Raw genomic sequence first — 24,280 nt, forward strand, 5'->3', positions numbered from 1 at the left:
TGTAAATGTCATATTCATGAACTCATTGCAGTGGGGACTTGTCCTCAGAGATGCCAACTGTGTATGTCTGACATTCCTAGGATCCCTACTAGCTCCATTTTCCCTGTCCCTTTGTCCTTCCCTGGTCTTACTATGTGGCCCGAGCCCTTTCTCTGCCACTCCTAATGAGTGGTCAACTGCAACTCTCAGTGGAGCTGGGTGATTCTTGGGGTCCATAGGGTATGGCAGGCTGTAGAGAAGACTGTGGGTGAGCATAGCACTCTCTGGGGCTCTGAGGTCAAGCCTGTGGCCATATTCAGGGTAGGTTTGTATACCCAGTGGGTACTGGCTCAGCTCCTGGCTGAAACTGTCTGGATAAGACAAAAAGCTTCTTTCCTTGGACTTGTGTAGGCTTAGTTGTCTGGGCCTCCTCATTCACTCTAGACAGTTAATGAGCACATGGGACTCCACTGTCACATGGCAGTGGGCACTGGCATCTAGTGCTCTTAGGATATGGCTTCACCCTCAGAGGGCACCTAAACCCGGAGAAGCCAAGTGACAGATCTGGCGTTTTTTGCTGGTTTCACCTGTGTGTGTCATTCTTGTATTTGGGGACATGGTAGTGCCAGGCTTTTCTTGGAAGTAATGATGTTCACACCAGTCGTGTGTTAGGGAGGTCTCAACAGGTGACAGCGCTTGTCCCCAGCATACAGTGCCCTCACAAGGAGCTGAGCCCCAGATACCCAAACTGTCCACCCCTAGGAGATGTGAGCTTTGTGGTGGGTGAAACATGCGTCTGAAGCCAACAGCAATGGTATCTTGTCCTGCTGAGCCACACTGCTCCTGCCAGGGGAGACTTGCTGGTCTTGGAGACCTTGCTAGATAAGCATTAGTGCTTTCCCTTGTGCCTACGGGCATCTCTCATGTGGGTGAGCGGGCGCCATAGGAGCTGTTAGCCACCACCTGGTGGTACATTTCTCATCTGGAGATTGACATCCCATGGCTCAGTCTAGCCTGGGGGGAAGGAGTAGGCCCTGTGAAGTCCATATGGGTGTGATGGTGTCCCACGAGTGCATGAGGGGCGTCTTCCACTCCCATCACCAGGACTGGCAGTTCTGCTCGAAAGGCAGGGGTGGCAGGTCTGGAAGCTATTTTGGCTGCCCCTTCCTGGGCCTGTGGCCACATGGCATGTTTACACACTACTCCTCTCAGACTCCGCACGAGGGAATTTGATCTGCCTGCTGCTTGCTCTGAAGAAGCAGCCACTGTCGGATCACTTGATGTTGGGCTTTGTCTCTATCTGCGGCTTGTTATCCTATAGTGGCCCAGGTAAGGGCTCCTAGAAGGGTACTGCATTGGCCAGGCCCTTGCTGCTAGTTTGGGCGTCCACTGGTCAGGTGGCCAGGCAGTATGGCCTGCTTGCATCTGGGAGGTAAAGTCTCAGAGTTCTTGTCTTCATTCCCAGTCTATCTCCTTGTTCTCTGACCTCTCCTCTTGGGCAGTAAGGGTAGTTCCAGTGCAGTTACACAGTGAGTTGGATGAAAGGCCCTCTACAGTTCTGCTTGGCCTTGTACAGAGGGGATACCAGCTGTGGACCTTACATATCCCAGTGAGCCAGAGGCCTGTCTTGCAGGGTGGGTTTTGTGGTCTCTTTAAGTTCTGTTGTCCTGCTGACCTGACAAGGCCTCTGCTCACAGGTGAAGCGGCAGTGCTGGGCTTTGTCAGAAAGGGCAGTACTCCAGCAGTGGGGAACATGCAAGGGCAAAAGCAGCAGAGCACCAAAGGAAAACACACCCTGCACACAGGCTGCAGAGGACTGCTAGTGGACTTGGGTTCACACGCTCATCCGTGTTTCTGCCGTCCTTGCTGTGGGGCTGTGGATCTGACATGCAAGTCTCTCGCTAACACTCATGTCATTTCACGCCTGTGACCCCATGGGAGCTGTGTTTGGCACACATGTGCCCCAGAGATCCTTTGAGCAATTGAGTTATCACTCTGGGGGTTTCAAAGTATTCTCCTGAGGACTCCGTCCTGTGCATGTGTCTTACATATAAATGATCCTCGCACACGGGCTTCTACCTCGCCCTCGCTGCCCTGCCCTGCCCTGCCCAACCCCAAGCCCAACACTTACCTAATGCTTTCTGTCCTGACTCCAGGCCACCAGTTCAGTTCCTGTCGTGACTCTGCCCATCTGTCTGGCCCATAATGGCATGAGGCCTGCCTGGGTTTCAGCCTTCTCCTTTGCCTAGTCCTTGCCCATGGACCCAGCTCCTTTTCATTTGGAGAACAGCTGACCTGGTTCTCACTAAGGTCTGAGATGGGGTCTCTAGATGCAGAAACTAATTTCCATTCAGTTGTCATGGGCACTGGCGGAGGAAATGCCCAGGGCCAGACAGTCATCTGGCCCCAACTTGTCACCTGTCCCTTGTGTATCAGCAAAAGGTGTGTGTATGTGTGTGTGTGTGTTGGGGGTGTCACTGTGTGACTTACTATGCTTGGGTTCAACCAGTGCCCCTGGGTGCTCCTTGGGGCTTCCAAGTACAGAGTGGCAATGTGTGGGAAAAGAGAAAGGGCTGGAGTGCTTAGCTGTCAGGGACATTGTTTGAAAGGTGGTGAGAGCAAAAGAGAAGGGGAGATTGGGGGAGGTACCTACCATGTCTGTCATCTGTCTGTGGTGCTTCCCAGCCCTTTCCTGCTCTCTGCCTTTGCTGTCCTGTTTTGGGGTGTGTTTGAGAGCTAGCCCTGAGGACATGTGGTTGTGCTTCGTAAGAAGGCACTACTCCCACTCTGTGTCCAGGCACAAAAGGGACATGGCTAGGACATGGTGGAATCTGGTGCAATCCAGTACTTTGGACTTTGGGGTACTGGGTCAAGTACAAGCTGTAGACCTGTGGGTCAAGAATTGATATCTCTAGCCCTTCTGAGAGACAGCTACCCTCCCTCAGTCCTGCTGTCCCCTCTTGGGTTCTAGGCTAACGGAATAGCTCGTGGCAGTGCTTGAGGAGAGTCTGCTGAGTCAATCTGTGTCTTGAGCTGGTCTTGGGTGTCAGCTCTTAGAGGCAGTTCCAGATAAAGACTAGACCCAGGACCCTCCGGGCTGCTTGGAGGTTTCGTGAGGTGGTGATGGCAGTGTGCAGCCTGGGTTTGGGGCTGCTTGTCCCCTTCAGGTCTCATGTCATGTGGTGGCCCTTTGACTGAGGGTTAGGAGAGTTCCTAGGCCGTGTGCCAATGGTGGAGGCCCTTCTTGGGGCTCCCGCAGCCCTTGGTTGCCTCCTCCTGAAGATTATGGGGTATAGGAGAGAATTGGGAAAGCTAGAGTTGGCTAGCAGAGGGCTGAGGCCCTGAGCCTGGACCCCTGAAATTCCCATGGTGCTGGGATAGGGACCCTGAAGTCTCTACTCTCCCCTGTGGTGGACTCCTGATGTTTTCTTTCTTCTCTTTACAGGGAACGTCTGCAGCATCTGGGTGAGAGGACCCCTGTCTGTGTGTACATGAGGGATGAGGTAGGTGTTGGCCACCCGACTTCTCTCCTACACCAGCAGCCCAGCCCACTTTCCAGCCTGGAAATCTCACTGACTTGAGTCTTCAAAGCTGTGGCGGGAGCAACAGCCCCTGAAAGCATAGAGTGTTCTGTGGAAAAAAGCGGAACAGCCGGCTCCACTGGAAGCCGACCACGGCCGCCTGGGCTGCTCCCGAAACCTCCCTCAGTGCCCTGTTTGTTTTTTCAGCTTCTCTCAAAGCCGGGGAGTCACAAAAGTGGTTTCATTTTAGTAAATATTTGCTTTGCTCGGTGTTTTGATCTTTTTCAAAACTGAGTGCAGCGTGGCGCAGGCAAAGCTGGCAGTGAGGCCTTGCTGGCCCGCCAGCCCCGCCCGCCACCTTGAGGACCCTCCTAGCCCTGGGTCCCCTGACCTCACAGGGGCTTTTTGTTTCTTCCCTGGCCCAGTGCCTTGTCCTGGCTTAGGCAGAGACGTGCTGCTTCTGCAGGTCCTCAGGAAGGCCCTGGGGTGGGACAGGACTTTCTCTGTTATCCCCACTTGAGATGCCTCAACCCAAGGCTGTGTGGGGTGTAGGAGGCTGCTCTGACCACATTCTTCCTGTGAAGAGATGGCCACAGGACCCCAGGGACCCCAGCCTGATCACCCTACTTGGCTGCATACTCTGGGTCTCGTGGATAGCTCCTCAGAAGGCCAGCATTGGTCTAGTGGGTGTGGCCTGTCTTGCCTGAGCCCTCCCTGCCCTGAGCTGAGTTGTCAGAAGTGACCTGGGAGAGGGGAGGACCTAGACAGCCTGGGCAGTGTTTCTAAGTAGCTGAGGCCTGAGATAGTAGAGCAGTTGCCACAGTCAGATGGTATGTTGAGAGGGATCTGTTTCCCTGGCCAGGCCAGGCCAGGCCAGGCCAGGCCAGGCCAGGCCAGGCCAGGCCAGAAGAGCACATGAGGCCATGCATGCTGATTTGGGGCTCCTACAGCTCAAAAAGTTTTGAAGAGTGGTGCCACCACCTTGCCTTCAGTCTACCAGACAGGGTGACTCTCTGTGGCCTGTGTGGTGCTCTGTGTGGTACTAAGAAGAACTGATGCAGGGACCTATCTTTCTAGGGCCTCCGGGCTCAAGTTGCCTGCTGTCTCTTGCCCATTGTTGTAGAGGGCCATGAGGACAACTGGCATGTGGTGGCCCCGGAGCTGTGATAGTTCTAGGAATTTAGAAAGATACTGTGGAGGCCCATGGAGATGCTGGCCAGTGATGTTGTGGATCCTGGAGCTCAGGGAGTCATTGGGAGTATGGAGCTTGCAATCTGCCCTGATCCCTAAGATGCTGATCCCTAAGATGCTGGCCCTCTGTGAGTCTTCAATCCCCTGTCCCTAAGCATAGGCTGAGCACAGGATTCTGGGTAGCTGAGTCTGCCCTCTCTAGACATGGTGGGCTGAGTATACAGCTGAGGGGGTCAGGCCAGTTCAGGAGACAGATGGTTAGAGGGTCCTCATTAGCTGCAGACCAGTTGCATATTTGCTGTCACACAATATGGGGAGTCTCAAGGATAGCTGAGGGGTGTGGAGAGAGAGGGCACCTGCTCAGCACAGGGCCTTGGCCTGGGGGAATTTTATCAACCAGGGCTCTGTAGGTAGAGGGAATTGTGCCAGGCTTATGGATCCAGGCAGGGACCTATGTGTCCTTTGTTTTTCTGCAGGTGACTGGTAGAGCTGCCTTGCAGAGTACAACGCTTCAGTCACTGGGCCTAACAGGCGGTAGTGCCACCATCAGGTAGGGGCATCAGAATCTCTAGGCTTGGGGATCTGTTTAGTTAAAAGAGAGGGAGCTGGTGCACGCTTTTAATCCCAGCACTCGGAAGGCAGAGGCAGACGGATCTCTGTGAGTTCGAGGCCAGCCTGGTCTACAAGAGCAAGTTCCAGGACAGCCTCCAAAACAATACAGAGAAACCCTGTCTCGAAAAACAAAACAAAACAAAACAAAAAAAAAAAACCAAAAAAAAGGGAACTGGGTGCGCTACATGCCTATAATCCCAGCATTATTTCAGAGACTGAGGTGGAGAGCCTGGAGGAGGAGGAATATGGAAAAACTGAGGAGAAAATGTGCCTGGGATTAGGAATGCTACAGTCTTGGTGATTAGTGACCATAGCTGCCTTCAGGGACTACTCCTTCCAGCCATTTTCTCTTTTCTCCTCTGAAGAGAGGAGAAATGGATTTCACAAGGAACCCTGAAGGTGGGAAGGGCCACTTTATGGTGTTACACTCACTTTTTTGCTTCCCCAGGTTTGTCATAAAGCAGTGTGACACCACAGGCAAACAGGAGCCCATCGCAGTTAGGACCAAGGCTCCAGGAAGTCCAGCCTCTTCCATGTCAGCTGACCAGGCATCTAGCAGCCCCTTGCTTCCTTTGAACTCTGGGGAGTTCAGCAGGGGAGACCTGAACCATCAGGGTGATGCAAGCACCTCAGTGGCCAGCCTTGGGAGTGACCCAAAGCCAGCAGATGCTCAGACAAAGCCAAGTTCAAAGGAGTCTGCATCTGTCCCTTTCGTTCCCTTCTCTGGTGGGGGGCAGCGGCTGGGGGGCCCTTCTGGGTCCTGTAGATCTCTGATATCATCTTCAGCCAAGTCACCCAAGTCTTCCTCTGGCTCTGGAGGCCCTTCTAAGCCCAAGAAGTCAAAGCCTGGCGAGGAGCCCCAGCAGGAGCCTGAACCGGTAAGGAGTATATTGAGGCCCAGGGCTTTCTCCTGACCAAGACTGAATGCTGGCCATGCTGGCTCTGGTGACCACAGTTTTGCGGGCATCTCCCGGAAACATGACTGTCTGAGCTTTCCATTTAACATGTGGAAATAGGAACTGTCTATATCACCACCAGCTTGCTTGTGCCACTCAGAGTGTTCCACGTGGGTTTTAAAACTGGCTCATTCCAGCAGGGTGACTGAGAGCAGCAGCTACCCACCTCCTGCCTGGTTGGGAGGTTTTGATAAGGTGAAGGTGGCCTTGAGCATTGACTGTCCCATGCCAGGCATCTTTTCTGTCATCTTGTTGCTGGGCAGCAGGTTTGAGGCATAGATGGAGATTGATTAGGTAGGAGTGAGTTGTGTAAGAAAGGTGGTGAAATTGTCTGTGGGTCAGGATGTCCATAATGTCACTGAAAGTTTAAATGAGGACTTGAGCTTGCTGGTAGGGATGACTTTGGCATGGAGAGTGCTGCTGGCTGCTGTTCATCTTAGGTGGGAGGAGAGAGCAGCTCATTCTCCTGAGCCCTCAGGAAGTGCATGACCTGGGCTGTGTTACTTTTGTATGGTGGGCTCTCTTGCGATAGAGCTCATTACTATTCAGTGTACCTATTACTATGTGTTTGCATTACAGTGTGCACGCATTGCAGTACACCTGTTGCTATGTGTTTACATTGTAGTGCACACCCATTTAACTAGTTTTACAAAACAGTTCTTTATCATGTTCTCCTGTCCTTGTTTTTTTTTTTTTTTTTTTTTTGAGACAGGGTCTTTCTGTGTAGTCCAGGCTGGCCTTGAACAGAGATCTACCTGATTCTTTCTCCTGAGTGCTGGGATTAAAGGTGCTCACTGCCATGCCTGGTACAGCTCTTTGTCTTGTTCTGTGTTTATATTTGAGCTGCGGCTGTCCCCCTTATTATGCTGTCCTGGTGATGGGTTATTCCTGCCACCACTCAGGGAGTGGAAGAATGCTTTTATTGTGGATCACTCGATGGGCCAGGATGTGGCCTTGTGAACACCTTTTCCCAGCCTGTGGTGGCACTCCTGCCAGAGACCACCTTCGCACCAGGGGTGGCGATAAGGGCCATGCCATGCCAGTGTCCACTTCCCCTGTCTCCCCTGCATTGGCTGATGGCCCTGTCCAGTAGGAGGACATGGTGCGGGCCACTGTAGTCTGTTCTGCCCTCAAAACTGGTGTGTTTTTCTGTTTGTCTCATCTTTGGAACTCTGTAGCCTAGACAGAAACGTCCACTGGCCTCTTGGGAAGTGGTGTGTCCTGGGTGGCTCCAGGTGTGGCATCTGCTTGTCCTTAGTACCTCTGGGTAACTCTGAGTACCCTACGTGAATAAAACTTATCTGAAGAGTCCCTCAGAAAATACTGAAGTCCTGGGCTGTCAGCTCCACTCTTTCATGAGCTTGGTCCTGGGAAGGAAGGGCCCCAGTCTTCCAGAGCCCAGCCGAGCAGGACTTCATTTAGCAAGACCTGTGGTTTCTGCTCAAGGGCTGGAGAGGGTCTTTGTCTGGCCAGCACATTGCTTGATGTTACCTCTGGGCCAGGCTACGAGGTGGCCATGGCCTGTCATTTTATGGCTGGCATCTTAAAAGAAGGCAGCTGTTCTGGAAAGATGATTGTTTATTTATTTTCCTAAAATTTTTTGAAATGTTATTTTACTCTTTTGGTTTTTCATGACAAGGTTTCTCTATGTAACCTTGGATGTCTTGGATCTTACTCTGTAGATCAGGCCAGCCTTGAACTCATAGAGATGCACCTGCCTCTGCCTCCCGAGTGCTGGGACTAAAGGCGTGCGCCACCACCTCCTGGCTCACACCTGGCATTTTATGTGGGTTCAGGGGACCTGAGATCCCTTTGTTCTGAAATCACTAAGGCATCTCCTTAGTCCCTTTATTTTTCTTTCTTTTCCTTTTAGCTAGCTCTTGAGCATGCAGCTAGGATGACCTTGAACTTGTGACCTTCCTATTTCATCTGTCCAAGTGCCACCCGGCCCGGCTTGGAGAGAGGTTCTTTGATTTGACACAAGTTTCCTGCCTGGGATATCATTAGCAGGCAATTTCCTGGTCCTCAGACCCAGACTCTGAAAGGAGTTTGGGACTAAAGTGACACAGGTGTAGATGGTGTCCCCACTTGCACACCTCTACTTTCTTCTGCCCTGTTCCTCGGGGCCCCGCTCCTGCGATGCTCACATTCCCCTTGGTGGTGAGGCACTGGAGGATTGCTGTTACTACTGTTAATAGTGTTTGGAGACAGGCCATACATGCCATGAAGTGGACAGGCTGACAGGGCAGATCCCCATCGTGCAGGCCCATGGCTTACATTCAGATTTGCTGTGGGTTTGGACGCAGATATGACAGAGGCCCACCATTTGGAAGGGAGTCTGCTGGAGGTCTCTTCACTGCCGAGTGTACCGTGTGCTTCGCCTCTTTACCTGTCTATCCCCCTAGTTAGGCCTCTTCCAGCATCCTCTGTTTTGTTTTGCTTTGTTTGCGGGGGTGGGGGTTGGGGGGTGGGGGTGGAGGGGGGCTGAAGGGGGTGGTGGGGGTGTCTCCGTCCTGTGATTGATTGATGTACGTATACTCTGTGGTTTGATCCTCCTCATTGCTCATTTCCCTCCCGCCCACCACACTTGGAGATCCTAGTACTGCTGTACATGCTGACAACGTCTTGACATGGTTCATACCAGCAAGCTCTTACAGCGCCTCAGTGCCTTGGGCTGTTGGCTACATCTAACAGTTGCCAATGAGATGGAGGGGTGCATGAGTGTATATATGAACGAATGTGTGAGAGAGTGTGTATGTGAGGATGTGTGCATGTGTATGTGAATATGTATGACGGTGTGAGTGTATGTGAGTGTGTGTTTGAGCATGTGAGAGTGTGTTAAAGCTATATTTTATTGTGTATGTTTGTGTTTGTATGTGCATGAGGTCAGAAGAGGACATTTGATGCTCTGGTGCTGGAGTTGTAGGCTGTTGTAAGCTGCTAGATATGGGTGCTAAGAATCAGGCTTCGGTTGTCTGCAAGAGCAGTAAGCACTCCTGACTGCTGAGTATTTGGAGTGTGTATCCTAACACTCCGCCTTTGGTCTCTGAGCACAACCCTCCTCACGTTGTGGGCACCTGAGCTTTGCCTTCATGCTGTGACATCCTTCAGCCTCTTTGGTTTTCCTTACTCTGTTGAGTTCCTGCCATGTTGGGTTGTGTTAGTTGAGCCGTTGTGACTGTGATGGTGGTGTCCCCTTTGCACAGAAAGCCTAGATAGAATCTAGCTGCTTGGGCCTGTGGGACATTTGTTCTTGATCTTTGTGCTTTCAGAGTTACCAGGTGATGTCTTTGGCTTTGGTGTCCTTTGACTCCATGGATTAATTTTTGTCCTATGTGCAGAGTATGAGATAGAATTCTCTGAATTTCCAATGCTTTGTTCTGACTGGTTTTCCAGTGCCGTCTTCAGCCACAGCTTCCTGCTTGCTCTGTCCCAGTGACATTCAGTCTGTGGGGCTGGTCTCCCTCCCTGATGGTTGTAGCTGAAGCTCATCTTGGAATGGTTACCACAGCGAGTCTCCTCCTTGCCTCTCTTTGCCAAAAGTGACATGTCTCTTCAAGGACTTTATCCTTTCAAATAGTTTTCAGGGTGTTAGCCAAGTTCCTGAGAAATTGCTGTTGGACATTGCGTGGAGTTATGTTGAGTTTCTGTTTACTCTAGGGAGAGTTAGTCTTCACGCTGTTGTGTCACCTCGGCTATGGACTTCACTTTTTTTTTCTATGCAGTTGTCTTGTTCTATCCTTTAATGTAGGACTTGGACGCTTGAGATTACTTGTTGTTATATGCTGAATAGTATCAAGAATTCCTGGGGGGCTGGAGAGACGGCTCAGAGGTTAAGAGCACTGACTGCTCTTCCAGAGGACCTGAGTTCAATTCCCAGCAACCACATGGTGGCTCACGACCATCTGTAATGAGATCTGGTGCCCTCTTCTGGCCTGCAGATATACATGGAGGCAGGATGTTGTATTCATAATAAATAAATAACTCTTTAAAAAAAAAAGCTAGTTACAAAAAAAAAAAAATAAGAATTCCTGCTACACTGTCACAGGTGGCCTCTTTGTCACTTCCAGGAAGTCTGTCTGCATTTCTTTTGGGGTCTTAGGCTGTTTTTATATGTCAGATCCATCTTGTCTCTGAGTCTCTAGTGTTCTTTTGTCATGGGAGTCCCTAGGGGAACATTCTATGGCTGCACTCTTAACAACCTTTGAGTTTTTTGAGATCTTTCTCTTCAGATACAGATGCTGAGATCTGCAGGCAGCTTTTTTCTAGTTTGGTATTTAGTAACAAGGTTTCTCTGTGTAGCCTTGGCTGTCCTGGAACTTGCTCTGTGAACCATGCTAGCTTCGAACTCACAGAGATCTGCCTGCCTCTGCTTCCTGAGTGCCTGACTTGATGGCAGCTTTTTCTGCATTGATGGTGGGTCTGTGAGCTCTGTATTCTTCAGCCCTCATATTTGAGATTTGGGATAAATTTGGGTCAAGCCATTCTTTCTTTCAGGGCCAGTTGCCAGTGATGTGTTTATTTTCAGCCACATGTGAGTTCAGGTTAACTGCTTATTTCTGACCTTTGCATTTGCGCTCTCTCTGTCTCTGTCTCTCTGTCTCTGTCTCTCTGTCTCTCTCTCTCATCTGTCCAGCCTGGGAATAAAAAAGTATTTCATATTAACTGGGGCTGGTCCCTGTCTGTGCCCCTATGTTGTGTGAGCAGTTTATTTGCCCTGAACAAAAGAATGAGTCCATCCAAGCCCACTGGTGAAGGGTTACAGAAAGGCTCCGCCCCAGCATGGCTGAGGACCTTGCAGAAGCTGTCTCATGGAGCCTGCCTTCCCTTAACATTCCACCTTCTGTATGCTCTAGCTCTTCTCAAGACTTCAAGGCCAGGCACAGCTGGAGGGCTGGACAAAGAATAATGGCTGGACTCCCAGGAGAATCTTGTGACTCCCCCTCAAACAACAGCCCCTACTGCCATTGCCACAAACGTGGGCATCACTGCTCATTTTATGCCATAACTTCTGGGCTAAGACTCTGCTCTAGGATGACTGTGGTTGTGCTATGCCAAGAGCAAGTAGTTGTTCCCTAACTCTTGGAGGTAGTAGTCATTACAAAAGAGGGACATCGATCTCGGAAGGTCAGTGCTGCCTGATGCTTCTCAGGGTTTGTGCTTATTATGCATGTGTTGTGGGTAATCCTGAGTGCACTTGCATGGCATCAAGGCATGGCCTCTTCAGGTCCTGTCTCTGGAGGGTTTCCTGACCTAACCCTTTGGCCAACTTGTCCTGGCTGTCCCTGCCTTGGGCTCTGTCTAGTTGCATTCTCTCACCCCATGCAGAGCATCATTGCGAGGCTGCTTAAGCCTCAGCTTCCTCAGCATCCTGTACAGAATGAGATGAGCAGGGCACTTGTGGACTTTGGAGGAGGTAGATGAAGCCATGGGCAGCTCTAGTACATGCTAGAGACCAAAATAGTCCAATGTTGGTCATGAGGAGGAGGTGAAGACAGCCAGCTGGCCCAGGGCAGGCCAGCATGCCTGCCAGCTCAGGCAAGCCTAGCTGTAGTACCTGCCCTTCTTTCCCAAATCTCCTGCTGGTGTTAGGAAACTGACAGTCTACTTTGCAAGTTGTGTGAGGGTGACTTTATTTGGTGACTTTCCTGTCCGTGGAGCTTTGTTCTTATAAAAAACAAAAACTCCCCACTTTTGGAAATGATGTCCCTTTTTCAGTTTACCTTTATGGCTGACCCTTGTATCCCACTTTGTTTACTCTGTGCTGCCGAGGTGACCAGTGTGTATTGAGGCAAGACCTCCCTGTATCCTGCTTGGTCCAGACCTCACCTGCTTAGCTCCTGTGCCCATTACTATGGGAGCTGTGCAGTATGCCTTGGTCCTGGTCCTGGTTACCATTATGCAGAGGAAATCTCAGACCCTGTTGGGGCCTCTCACCCAGTGGCTCTGGGGACAGTTCATGACTTTGGGGCTGAGGGCATGAAAGTATCTGTTAGAACACAGGGCATGGTGCTTTGAGTCCACCACTGTGGGGCTGTCACTGTTGCTTAGGAGCATTACTTGGGGGGACCACTGGCCAGGTCATAGCGATGGTGCCAGCAGCCTGACTAGCTCCTGTGTAGTAGACACTTCTGTCTGGGGCTTTCACTCCGGCCCATCTCCATGCCTCAGAGGGTGGGGGCTGATCACCTGTATCTGTGGGTGAGTGCCCCCTTTTGTCCTCCTCTGTATTGCCTTGCTTATCTGTTTGCTCATGGTGGCCCTGAAACCAAAACTGTCTTTGTGGAGTAATTTGTCCTAGAATGGAGAGAATGGTGGCACCACCACCTGCCTTCTCCGTTAGAAATCTTGTTGGTCATTAGGAACCTTGTTGCTGATCATTAGAACCCTATGAACTTTGACTGCTATGAAGTTTCTGGGTCCAGAGTCAGATTAAAAGCAGATCCATGTGGTTAGGAATAGCTGCTTCCAGGGCCGTGGCCATCTCTGTTTAAGGGGCAGGGTAACTGTCTTTCTCCCACCCTAAAGGTGGAGAAGCTTCTTGCTCCCTCCATGCCAACTGAACCCCATTTCCTGTACTGTGTAGTGGGTGCAGCAGTTCAAAGCAGCTGTCATGGTCAGCTTGCCAGAGAGGCAGTCACTGTCCCTGTGTCAGGATCCCAGCACAGCCCTAAGCACTGAGCTCAGGGCCCCCAGCCAGCAGGGTTGTTCCATGGAGGGTGCGTGTGCTCTGCCTCTGCTCCTCCAGCCTTTGATCTGGGAGCCTGGGCAGCTGATTGATGGTGGAGCGTCCCCCCCCCTCTGCCTTGCGCTTCTTGTCACCAACAGCCCCACACCCAGAGGGCTGGCTGGCCACATGCATCTGCTTTGTGTCCCTGCTCAGTCTTGGGGGGAGGGGGACGGGAACAAAACAGAACTTTTTTGGGGAACTTCAAAGGTACACTTTAGTAATCAAAAAGAGTTTCCAAGTTTCCCATTAATGTTTTGCCTGTGTGTGGTTTTTGGATTTAAATAAAGACTCAGAAGAAAGAGACAGGATAAAATACAGGCAGGTCCTCGCTGAGGCCCGGGATGGTTCACAGAGCCTGGCGGTTCCTGCCTTTGATGTCAGACATTAATTATTAGAAGGTAGTTTTACTGGCGATCAGAACCCGGCTCTGGGAGAGGCTGGGGCTGCCCGGCGCCCCCTGGCCATGTCCTTTGAAGTCCCTCCACAGCCCAGGAGGCCGCCCTGTAGCTCTAGCTCACTTGCAGGCCGATCACAGCACACACACCCCCATGCCTGCGGCCTCCCCAGCAGCTGGCACAGGGGCCAACCCTGATCAAAGGCCCTGGGTCCTCCTGGGTAGGACTGGCTGCCCCTGGCCTGCCTGCCCCTCCCCCTCTGGGGATTTCCTTCGTGTCTGCCCCACACGCCCTGCTCTCACAGTCTGGTCATCACTCTCCGCACCCTGGGCTAGTTAATACTAATGGGGCTGGAGGAATCTGTAGGGGGGTTTGGGAAGTAGGAAGTGGGTTGCTGTGCCAAAGTTGGTAAGAATACCCACCTGGACCCATGAGTGTTGAGCAGGGCAGGGCAGGGTGGCAGGTGTCTGTGGATGGCTGGAGTCTGGTGCCTGTGTATGGAGACTCTATGTTGCTGTTATGTGCCCTGGGGGGGGGGGGTCCTGTTCCTGTTATCTCTATAGGCTGGCCATGGGTCCTGCTGTGCTTGGGTTGGGTGTTTATGGATAGCCCTCAGACTTTGGGGCTAAGTTCAGTTCTTTTGAGAGCCGCAGGCCAGGCCTGAATTGGAAAGTTCAGTGAGGTTTGCTGGCAGATGGTTCAGAGACTTTGCAGTGGCCAGCTGAGTGTCTGGGTTTTTGTTTGTTTGTTTTGTTTTAAAGATTTGTATTTTGCTGGAGGCAGAGGCAGGCGGATCTCTGTGAATTAAAGGCCAGCCTGGTCTACAGAGCAAGTCCAGGACAACCTCCAAAGCAATACAGAGAAACCCTGTCTTGAAAAACCAAAAAAAAAAAAAAAAAAAAAAAAAAGGATTTGTATTTTTATTTATTTGCTTAGGAACTAAGGTCTTACTATGTAGCCTTGGCTGGGCTAGACTTTACTATGTAGACCAAACTAGTTTCGATTTCACAGAAATCTACTTGCCTCTACCTCCTGAGTGCTGAAATTAAAGGCACGTGCCCAGCTTATTTTTATTGTCAATAATGTATATATGTGCATGTCTGTGTGTGGGTATGTGTACATGTGTGCAGTGCCCACATATGCCAGAAGAGGATATTGAATCCCTGGAGCTGGAGTTCCAGGTGGTTATGAGCCATACAATGTGAGTTCTGGGGACTAAACTTTGGTTCTCTGCAAGAACATACATGAACTTAACTGCTGAGCTATCCCTGAGTAACTCCAGGGATTACTGCTCACTGGGCAAGTGTGGTGGGGAATGGTCCAGTAGAGCAAGGACCCCCGCTTGTCCCACCTAACCTGGGCTCCCTGTCTGTCATATGTGCATATTGCAGTGCTCAGTCCTATCTTGAATGTTTACCTTTCATTGTTATTGTTTTGTTCTTTTTATTAGACAGGGTTTTACTATGGAGCCTTGGCTGCCCTAGGACTTACTTTGTTGACCAGGCTTGCCTTGAACTCATAGAGGTTCTTTTGCCCCTGCTTCCTGGGTGCTGAGATTGAAAACGTGTGCCACCAGACCCAGCATGGAGGCTTATCTTTCCTAAGCCCATAGTGATAGATGTCTATGAGACCAGGCAAAATGCTCAAGTTCCACTGCTTACAATTGTACTCCTCCTCCATCATCATCATCATAATTGTGGTTTTTTTCAAGACAGGGTTTCTCTGTGTAACTCTGGCTGTTCTGGGCTCTGTAGACTAGGCTGGCATTGAACTCGAGATTCTCCTGCCTGCGTGGGTATGCGCCACCATGCCTGGCTATGCTCTCTTCTTTTCAAAGGCTTTGGTCATTTCTTTGAGATGGAATTCAGATCCACAGTGAAGAAGCTAAACAGTTGAGAGAGGTGCATGAAAATGAAAACCTGCCTTAGGAACACTGTCAGGGTGGAGCTTCCCTGTAGGTGTCTTGGCATCTTGGAGAAGAGCAACACCGCTCTGTGTTATATCCCCAAGCCTGAGTCTGTCTGGCCTCGTACTCTGGCACAGCTGTCTCCTGCTGTGCCGTCCAGGGCCTTTGATGGTGTCCATGTGCTCAGGCGCCTCCCTCCCAAGGGTGGCTGAGCCCTGTGAGTAACTCGGAGGTTTGGCCTGCATCCCTCTTGTAGTGATTCATTTAAGCTCAAAGCCTCAAGGGGAAACGCTTCACATTCCCTCTCACCAAAGCCATTGTCAGCGCCGGCTGGGCTGAGGAAGAGCAAGCAAAGGGGGCAGGCGGCCGCCGTTCTAGAAGAAGCTGGAAAATCTGAGATTGAGGTCATCTCTAAATAGTGTTCACATATTTTTTTTTTCATCTGTCATCATGTCCTGGAAAATCACTGTCAAAAAGGAAACTTCAGCAGGCCCATTTCTGACATGGGTAGGGTATCCTGTGGCCACTAGACCCTGTCATGACTGGCCAGGCCAGGTTGTGTTGAGTGCTCCTCCCAAAGGCTCTCTGTTTGGCACAGTCCTTTGCTCCCTATTCCCACTGACCCACCTGCATCTCAGGGGCTCTCTCCTATGTGTCTCCTGTGTCCTAGCTCTTAGCTACTTGGGGTCAGGTGTGGTGGAGTCTGGGGATATGCGTTATGGGTTACTGCTGCTTTCTGTCCTGCTCAGCTCTTTCTGGCTGTTTCCTGTCCACCTTGCTTGTTTTCTGGTCAGTGTGCAAGACCCTCACTGCTAGCCAAGCCTCAGAATCTGCTGTACTTCTGGGTTCCCTGGAATCTTCTAAAGCCTCCTGGATAGGCTTTAGCAAGGGGTCTTTGGTCCCAATGTCCATCCATCACAGCCCCACAGGCAATAGGGAGACCATCTGCTCTCTGCATCTATACTCTCAAGCCAGCTGTTCCTCAGGCACTCTGTGCCTCAGTTTCTAAACCAGTCACATAGCAACCATAATATGCCCTGTCCCTGTAGGCTTATTCTGAGGCATGGGCCTCCTGGGAAAGGCTCTTTGTGAGGCCCTTCTCATTGAGCTCCCTGTCCCTTCAGCAGGCTCTGTGATGTGATTGATGTGTCCTTGGGAGCCTCCTGCCCAAGTGTCTCATTGTGACTACCAGGAGCCCTTTAGCTTCCCTCCAGTCCTCTCCCAGCCCCAGCCCCATGGGACACAGCCTTTTGTGCCTTCTTCACAGCATGTACCAGGCTCTAAGACATCATCTTGGACGTTAGCACCACTGTAGCTAGAGGAATGGCAGGACAGCCCCTGTCTCTCTTTCAGGCCTCAGTGACGCTCTGGTTGTCTCACTGGCCTTGTCAGGCATGGCTCCTTTATAGCTGTCCCCGTGTGCTTCCTTCCTCCTGATGTCTTATCTCCAGACTCAAGTTCTCTCTCCAAAAACATCTCCATATGTACACGTTGGATGGGAATTGATTGTAGAACTGTGAATGCTGGCAGGGCTGCAGTTGGGAGCCAGGCACTGGCAGAGCATCCCAAGCAACGGGGGTCAGGCATGGCTGGGGGACAGCTGTGTAGCCTCCGTGCTAGTGATGACCCTGCTGGAGCCCCTTCCTGCCCAGTGGCTCTGGAATGAGCATGTCTTGGGTGGACGGTGGGGCTGATGGAGTTTTCTCCATCCTGTATTCCCTGGTGACTATGTGATACTTCCTACCAGCCCATCTGCAGACCTGTGTGGTATCATGGAAGATTCTAGAGGCTTGGACCCTTCTGTAGCTGCTTACCTGGCCTGATCCTTGCCAGCAGGTGCCAGTGAATCCTTCACTTAGTGCTCTTAAGTTACATCAGAGCTATCCTGAATGGGCTCCTTGTCCTGTCCTTCTGGTCACTGGATCCCTAGTGCTTTGTGGTAGACAGTGCTCCTGAATAGAGTAGGAATTAGAAGGAGGGTCCAAAACAATGAAAGATAGCAGTTTTATTTTTCTGGTTAAAATTCAGCAACATGGGGCTGGAGAGATGGCTCAGCAGTTAAGATAACTGGCTGCTCTTCCAGAGGTCCTGAGTTCAATTCCCAACAACCACATGGTGGCTCACAACCATCTGTAACGAGATCTGGGATCTGGGGCCCTCTTCTGGCCTGCAGACCTACATGCAGACAGAATACTGTATATATAATTAAAAACAAAAAACAAAACAGCAATGTGGTGCTCAGGTCCCCTGTGTCTCCTGTCCTGGAAGCAGCTGGCAATGCATTGTCCTTCCTACTGTCCCCAGTCAGATTGTACCCACGGAGGGTCCAGAACTGGCAGCAAGAAATTCTATCTCTAAGCTCCTCCAGCCTTTGATCCTGAGTACCTGAGGCTACATTTGCCTTCTGACCCCAGGTTGTCACCTCCTAATCTAGATTGGTTGCCCATGGACAGTTGCTTGTAGCTCAGGATGTGTCTACATTCTGTCCTCCCCCTGGAGCCTGGGCAAGCTCGTGGCCCTGCTGGAATGCAGGCACTGTGGTCATGGGGGCAGCCTGGCGCCTGGCATCGTGTTAGAATGACCTCTGGAGCAGACTGACCGCAGTGGCTACTGTGTGGCTGTGGTTTTGAAGGAGCAGCCCCCTGGGGCTCTGGTTAGCCACCTGTGGGCCCCTTCCCCGGGCCTCAGCCAACCCCTTTCTTAGTCATGTAGCCCGAGGTCATACGGGATCCATGGCTAAAGCAATATGACAGAGCTTAGTAGGTTATAGAGATCTGGTGTCCATGGACAGTATTTATTGGAGGGATCTTCCAGGAGACATTTGGGACAGGTATACATCAAAATACACTCAGTGTGGACGTATTGAGGGTCAGTACCTTGGTCTTGAGCAGGATCAATCTCTCTGGGTCTAAAAGCCATCTTTAGAATGATGGCATTGTGGCTTGGCACCCTGCCTTGTGAAAGGCTGCTTGCTGAAGGGCAAGAAGAGAAAGCTGGTTCTTAGGGTCAGACAACCTGCCCTTGGGTTATCAGTATTTCAGGGTCTGGCTTGTGGCATTACAGCTATTTTGTCTGCAGGACAGGACCCAAAATGGGCTCTGCCAGCCCAGCTGGGCACCTTGGTCAGGCCTGGCTCCATGGGGTGGCCCCAGCACAGAGGAGGTAACCCACCCTCCTGGGCACCACAAATGGACTGGGCCTGCCTTGTAATTTTCACTGCCATTGATGCCAATTAAGAGTGACGCTGTCCCTTCCTCTGTCCCTGGGTGGGCAGAGGGAAGGCCAGTTTGCTCCCCAGGGGGGAGGTGGAGTCAGCCTGGCTTTGGGCCTGCGGCCGAGAGAGGGCAGTAGGGGCAGTTGGCTGGAGTTTCTGCCAACACTCTAATTTGGTGGCTTCCACTGTCCCTCCTTTCTGGAGCCCCTGACGTTGCCCCTGACTGGGGTACACCTCCCCAAGTTGGCATCCTGATCTTGAGGTTCTTCCATTGGGGCAAGAAGTATGTTAGGACATTTCCTGGGCTGCCGTGTAGTTCAGTTCCTATGGGCAGCACTGATGCCCAGTGAGGGCTGACCTCAGGGCTTCTAAGTACTGCTGTCCCAAACCCTGTTCTGGTCCTGTGTTACATACACATAGGCTGTGAAATGGTGAGCTGGGATGGAGAGTCTGCATGCTATTCTAACTGTGGAGGCTGAGATGCATGCATGTGAGCATGCGTATGTGCGTGCACACACACGCACACACATGCATACTGAAGCCCTATCAACTGAGTTTCTCTGTTCACAGCCTGTTGATCGAGACCCTGTAGTGTGCCACCCTGATCTGGAAGACTTGCTGCAGCCCTGGCCAGCAGAGGTGCCTGACGAGTTCTTTGAAGTGACCGTGGATGATGTGAGGAGACGCCTGGCCCAGCTCAAGAGTGAGCGGTGGGTATCCCTGGCCCTATAGCCATCTCCCATGGCTTTCCTCCATGGTGACCTTCACTCTGGTCCCTTCCTACTCTCTTGGAGAGCAAGGGGAAGCCAGTTGCTTCTGTGGCTCAGGGTGAGGAGCTTTTCTGTTGAGAGACTGGGACCTGACCCTCTTTGCCACAGGAAGCGCCTGGAAGAAGCCCCCTTAGTAACCAAGGCCTTCAGGGAAGCTCAGATGAAAGAAAAACTGGAACGCTACCCGAAGGTAAGCAAGCATGTCCTTTGGTTCCTGTGGAGAGGACCTGACCCAGCAAGTAACTATGGCATGCCCATGGGCAGTTCACAGGTTAGGCAGCCCTAGGAGTGGCCAGCTAATTCCTCAGCATTTTAGGGTGGAAAGCATTTTTCTTTGTAGTGCTGAAAATTGAATTAGTCCTTATACATGCTGGCCAAGTTCACCACTGACTCTCTCCTAGCCTTCTGATGAAAAAAATCTTCACTTTGGCCGGGCATTGGTGGCACATGCCTTTAATCCCAGCTCTTGGGAGGCAGAGGCAGGGGCAGGGGCAGGCGCATCTCTGTGAGTTTGAGGCCAGCCTGGTCTACAGAAGTGAGTGCCAGGACAGGCTCCAAAGCTACAGAGAGAAGCCCTGTCTCAAAAAACAAAAATAACAACAAAAAAATTCTTCACTTTGTTTTGTTGTTGTTTGGTGGTCTCAGAACTTAGTGTTCTGCCTCCACCTGAGCACTGAGAGTCCTAAGTATATACCACCACACCCAGCCAACAAAGCAGATCTGAAAATATACACAGGTTGTACTATATTCATTCATTTGTCCACTCATCCATTCATTTAGTTCAGGCTGGCTCCAGTTTTACTTTATAGGCAGCAATGACCTTGAGTTCCTGAGTGTGCCACCGTGCTGAGTTTGGTGATCTTTTAGAATGCATATGTCTGTACATTTGAACACTTGGCTCCTTTTCCTTGTAGCTCAGATGTGTTGTGTTGAGGACCATGAGGAAAACCAGGCCTGGGGTAGCTGACAGTTCCTCCCTGTGCTGGGTGTAGCTCTGACTGTTCCTTCTGACTGCACAGGTAGCACTGAGGGTCCTGTTCCCTGACCGTTATATCCTGCAGGGCTTCTTCCGCCCTAGTGAGACAGGTGAGTGCCTGCAGTGGCCTGGGGAGGCCCCTATGCCCTGATGGGTTGTTCTAAGCCACAGGACTATAGTTCCGGCCTTTGGAACTTCAGGAAGACAGGGAGTCGCATGACACTGGAATGGCTCTGAGTTCAGGCTTGGGCTGGTTCTTCTCGCAGTCCTCTGTCCTGTGCCCAGAGCTCATGACCCTGTGTGTTTGGACATGGGCAGGTAGGAAGCCTCTCAGAAGAAGGCATCAAAGCCACAAGAACCGATGGTCTGTGTTACAACAGGGAGGATGAAGTAGTTCTAGGTCTGAGCCCTGGAAGAGCTCAGGTTGAGGACTGGGGATGCTGTGGGCTTAGTGTGGGCATGGCTGGCAGTAGGCAGGGCCACTCTTGCCTCGGGATATGGATCCTGGAAGCAGTCTATACTGTGGTCCATCCCGGCTGAGCATCTAGGGAGGTGGGAATACACTGTTGAATCCAATCCCTGCCTCTAGGGCTCAGCATCTACCAACAGGGAGATGTTGAGTCTGCACTGCCAGCCATCGCCCTAGGTTCCCAGCAGGATCTTGAGCAGTGATGTAGGATCTACTCCACTTATGCTCTTCTTTCTCCACAGTGGGGGACCTGCGAGACTTTGTTAGGAGCCACCTGGGAAATCCCGAGCTCTCCTTTTACCTGTGTAAGTCCCTGCCCCTCAGCCTGCCTCTGCTCCGTCTAGCACGCACCCTCTTTCCCTCTTTTAGTCTGCAAGGTGTGACCTCCTCTCTAAGCTGGGACTTGTCTGGCGGTCTCTTGAGGGAGTGTCAGTGCCCAGCTCCCCAGCTTGGCCTCTTTCCCAGTCCCACCCTATGGCTCAGGCTGCAAGGGAGCACAACTGTCACCAGGGAGGTGAGGACCCTTTGAGCAGCAGAGGTGGGTGGACAGCTTGTGCCCTGAGACACTTTCACAAGTGCCTACTGAGGCCTGTCTGCCCTGAGGTATGGGGGCTACCGGTGTCCTCAACACGGCCCCCTCTCTCCACAGTCATCGCTCCTCCCAAAATGGTCCTGGATGACCACACACTGACTCTCTTTCAGGTACCAATTGCCTCACACGGGTGCTGGGGGGCTAGCTGTGCTGGGAGGGCAGGGCGCCATGCTGCGGTTGGGTTGGGAAGGATCACCCTGGCAGGCCCTGCGGGTGGGTAATAAAGCCTTTTAGAGCCGGTGAATTCAGAGGGAGCAGTGCGCCTCTGAAGTTGTTTCTACCAGGGCTTTCCAACCTCCTCCGCTTCCTGCCTGGCCCCGGGGTGGGGATGGGCCTGCCCAACTAGCTGGCCCGCTGTCCTCAGCTGGGGCCGCCTGGAGGTCCTGGCCCCTGGGCTGCTGGATGACACCTGCCCCCTAGCATCTGGGTGAGGAAGGGGCTTGGCAGCTTGGTCCAGGAGTGGTACAGAGCCCCAAGAGGGCTGGGGTCCTTGGCCCTTATCTCTGCCGTCTTCTCCTGGGTTCAGCGTTTCCCTTGGGCCCCTGCTGGTCTCTGGTTAGGAATGCCATGGTTGGCCCCAGGCTTTTCTATGGGGCCTCTGGAGGCCCAGAGAACTCCAAGGCAGAGAGGCTACTTGACCCTGCGCCCTGCAGAGCCCTGAGGAATGAATGCCTTGTCCTTAGTCCCCTGGGAGAGCAGCTGGGGCCTCCCTAGCCCCTCTGGCCTAATGGTTTCCTTTTCAAAGTCTTTAGATATTTTAATTAACAACAGAGGCGCCTGAAGGCCTCTACAAAGGTCTGGGTTGGGGGTGACAGGCTCCACTGGCTGCTTAGAGCTGCCACCATTGGGGTGAGATGGGGCTGGGAGCAAGCAGGCCAGCAAGCTGGAAACTCACCAAGGGCTGCTGAGGGAAGTGGAGCCACACGGCTTTGGAATAACGGAAAGTAGGGAGGTCCCAAAGTGGGCCTGTGACCCTGTGATTCCATTCTTGGCTTATGAACCTCCAGGCAGAATAACGGAAAGTAGGGAGGTCCCCAGTGGGCCTGTGACCCTGTGAGTCCCTTCTTGGCTTACGAACCTCCAGGCGCCGGCTCTCTTCCTTCATCTCTGCCCCTCCCTACCTCCCTGGCCAGCCTGTTGATAAACATTGAATCTGGAAGACGCTTTGGCATTGAGGGCCAGTGCCCAGTTCCCTCCCCCAGTCGGGATTCATATGCACCACCCCCCAAAGCCCCATGGTGCCTCTCATCTGCCTTTGCCTGATTCCCGGTGACACGCTGCCCCTGCTACCAGCAGCCATCTCCTTTCATCGTCAGCTCTGTCTGGAGCCACAGGGCCTCCCAAGGGGTGGCATCCCTGCCTGCTGCTGAGGGAAAGAGGCCTGCCCCCTCCGGGAGGTGAGCACGCAGCACCCCCGGAAGCTGCAGCTGGGCTGGACTCTGGTGCCCAGGGGTGGTCCACAGTAGAGCATAAGGGGTGCGTGTAGGGGATGCCACTGGCCCAGGAGAGCAAGGGCTTTCTAAGGGCAGTGGGGGAAGGGAGGACTAAAACCACAAAAGGGTGGGAACAGAGCCCTATTCACACTGTAAACTCCCTGGGCCTGAACCCTAGTCTCCCTGTTTTGTCCCAGTCCACCTCCTTGCTCAAGGCTTTGGAGATCAGTTTTGTTTTGCTGGTGCCACAAGAAGGGAAGTCAGGAAAGTGGGGAAAAGCCTAGAGATCCTGCGTCCAGGCCCACCTGGCCTGCTGTACTTTGTGAGGCTTGGAGAGAGAGGTCTTGCCTTTCTGTCTGGTGTATTCTGGGAACTGCTGGTCATTTGCCGCCTCCATCCCTCCCCCTGAGCTCTAAGTAGTCCTGGGGGGGCTTAGGGGGAGGGGTGTAGCTTGAAACTTGTAGTCAGATGGTCAGGCCTGTCCCACTGGATAGAGAATGGGGTAGAGCCTGGAGTCCTGACTAGTGTTAAGATCCAGTGTGGGGCAGAGTGGCCAGTGGGGGGCTGTGGAGTGAGCAGAGGTTGGAATCCTATTTGTTGGTTGCTATGTCTTCTGCCCACTTGTCCCTTGTTCCATTGGGACCCTAGAGACCCAAGCAAATGGGCAAGGGTTTCAGTTTTGGGCAGGCACTGAAGGGTGACAGAGAGGATAGATAGTTCATCCAGGAACGGATCCTAGGTGTCTAGAGGGCCCTCTTGTGGGAGAGGACTCCCTTTCCATGCCCTCCTGACTTCCTGCCCCAGGCTGGAGGGTATCCAATCTTCATGGTCAGAGAGAGGAAGAGGTGAGCAGTGAGGCAGGCCCTAGACTCTGCTGCTGACAGAACTGCACACTCCTCATGCCTTCAGCTGAGTAACCTGAGACCCAGCCTATGGGGGAACCAGCGATTCCCCCAACCAGGGCTTTCCCTGTCCTCTATCATTGGAATATCGGCCACTCTCCCTTGGAAGGAGACCCTACCAACAGACTTGATCCTAGCAATGGCTAGTGTGTAGTCAGGCAGCTCTAGAATGTAAACCCCTCAATGGGTGGTAGTCTCTCTCTCTCTCCCTCCCTCCCTCTTCCTCTCCCTCCCTCCCTCCCTCCCCCCCCCCCCCATCTCCCTCTTTCTCTGAAACAGGGTAGCTCTGGCTGTCCTGGAAGTCACTCTGTAGACCAGGCTGGCCTTGAACTCACAGAGATCTGCCTGCCTCTGCCTCCCGAGTGCTGGGATCAAAAGTGTGCCACCACCTCCTGGCTAGTCTTGCCCTCTTAGAGGATTGTTTAGTCCTAGGGAGAAAGAGGAAGGTGGCAGCCTTGCTTTTGGTTATGAGCCAAAGTGTGGTGGCTGTTCCTGAAGAGGGCAGAAGCTCACATTGTCACAGGGGAGGTATAATGAGGTTCATATGAAGGCCCAGCCTCCTCTGTAAACTGATTAGCCTTGATGTCCACTGCCCTCACCTCTCCCTCATCTGGGGCTGGGTGTAGGCATGTGG

The 24,280-nt window shown here is 52.3% G+C and overlaps 1 protein-coding gene across 3 annotated transcripts in view; it reads left to right on the forward strand.

Moving 5' to 3' along the window:
- The window catches only part of Aspscr1 (ASPSCR1 tether for SLC2A4, UBX domain containing), a 38,492-nt gene that overhangs the window by 11,775 nt on the left and 2,437 nt on the right, over nt 1–24,280 (forward strand). For 2 of the 3 annotated variants that reach the window (XM_005069796.4, XM_013113374.3), the window contains exons 5-12: nt 3,425–3,482; nt 5,168–5,241; nt 5,752–6,181; nt 19,075–19,214; nt 19,383–19,464; nt 20,294–20,360; nt 20,962–21,024; nt 21,369–21,421. In XM_005069796.4, the coding sequence (XP_005069853.1) occupies nt 3,425–3,482; nt 5,168–5,241; nt 5,752–6,181; nt 19,075–19,214; nt 19,383–19,464; nt 20,294–20,360; nt 20,962–21,024; nt 21,369–21,421 (967 nt within the window). The remainder of the gene's footprint in view (nt 1–3,424; nt 3,483–5,167; nt 5,242–5,751; nt 6,182–19,074; nt 19,215–19,382; nt 19,465–20,293; nt 20,361–20,961; nt 21,025–21,368; nt 21,422–24,280) is intronic. The other variant, XR_005878574.1, reaches the window with a different exon arrangement.

The sequence above is a fragment of the Mesocricetus auratus genome, unplaced genomic scaffold (genome assembly GCF_017639785.1).
Source record: "Mesocricetus auratus isolate SY011 unplaced genomic scaffold, BCM_Maur_2.0 Super-Scaffold_100007, whole genome shotgun sequence".
Lineage (NCBI taxonomy): Eukaryota > Metazoa > Chordata > Mammalia > Rodentia > Cricetidae > Mesocricetus > Mesocricetus auratus.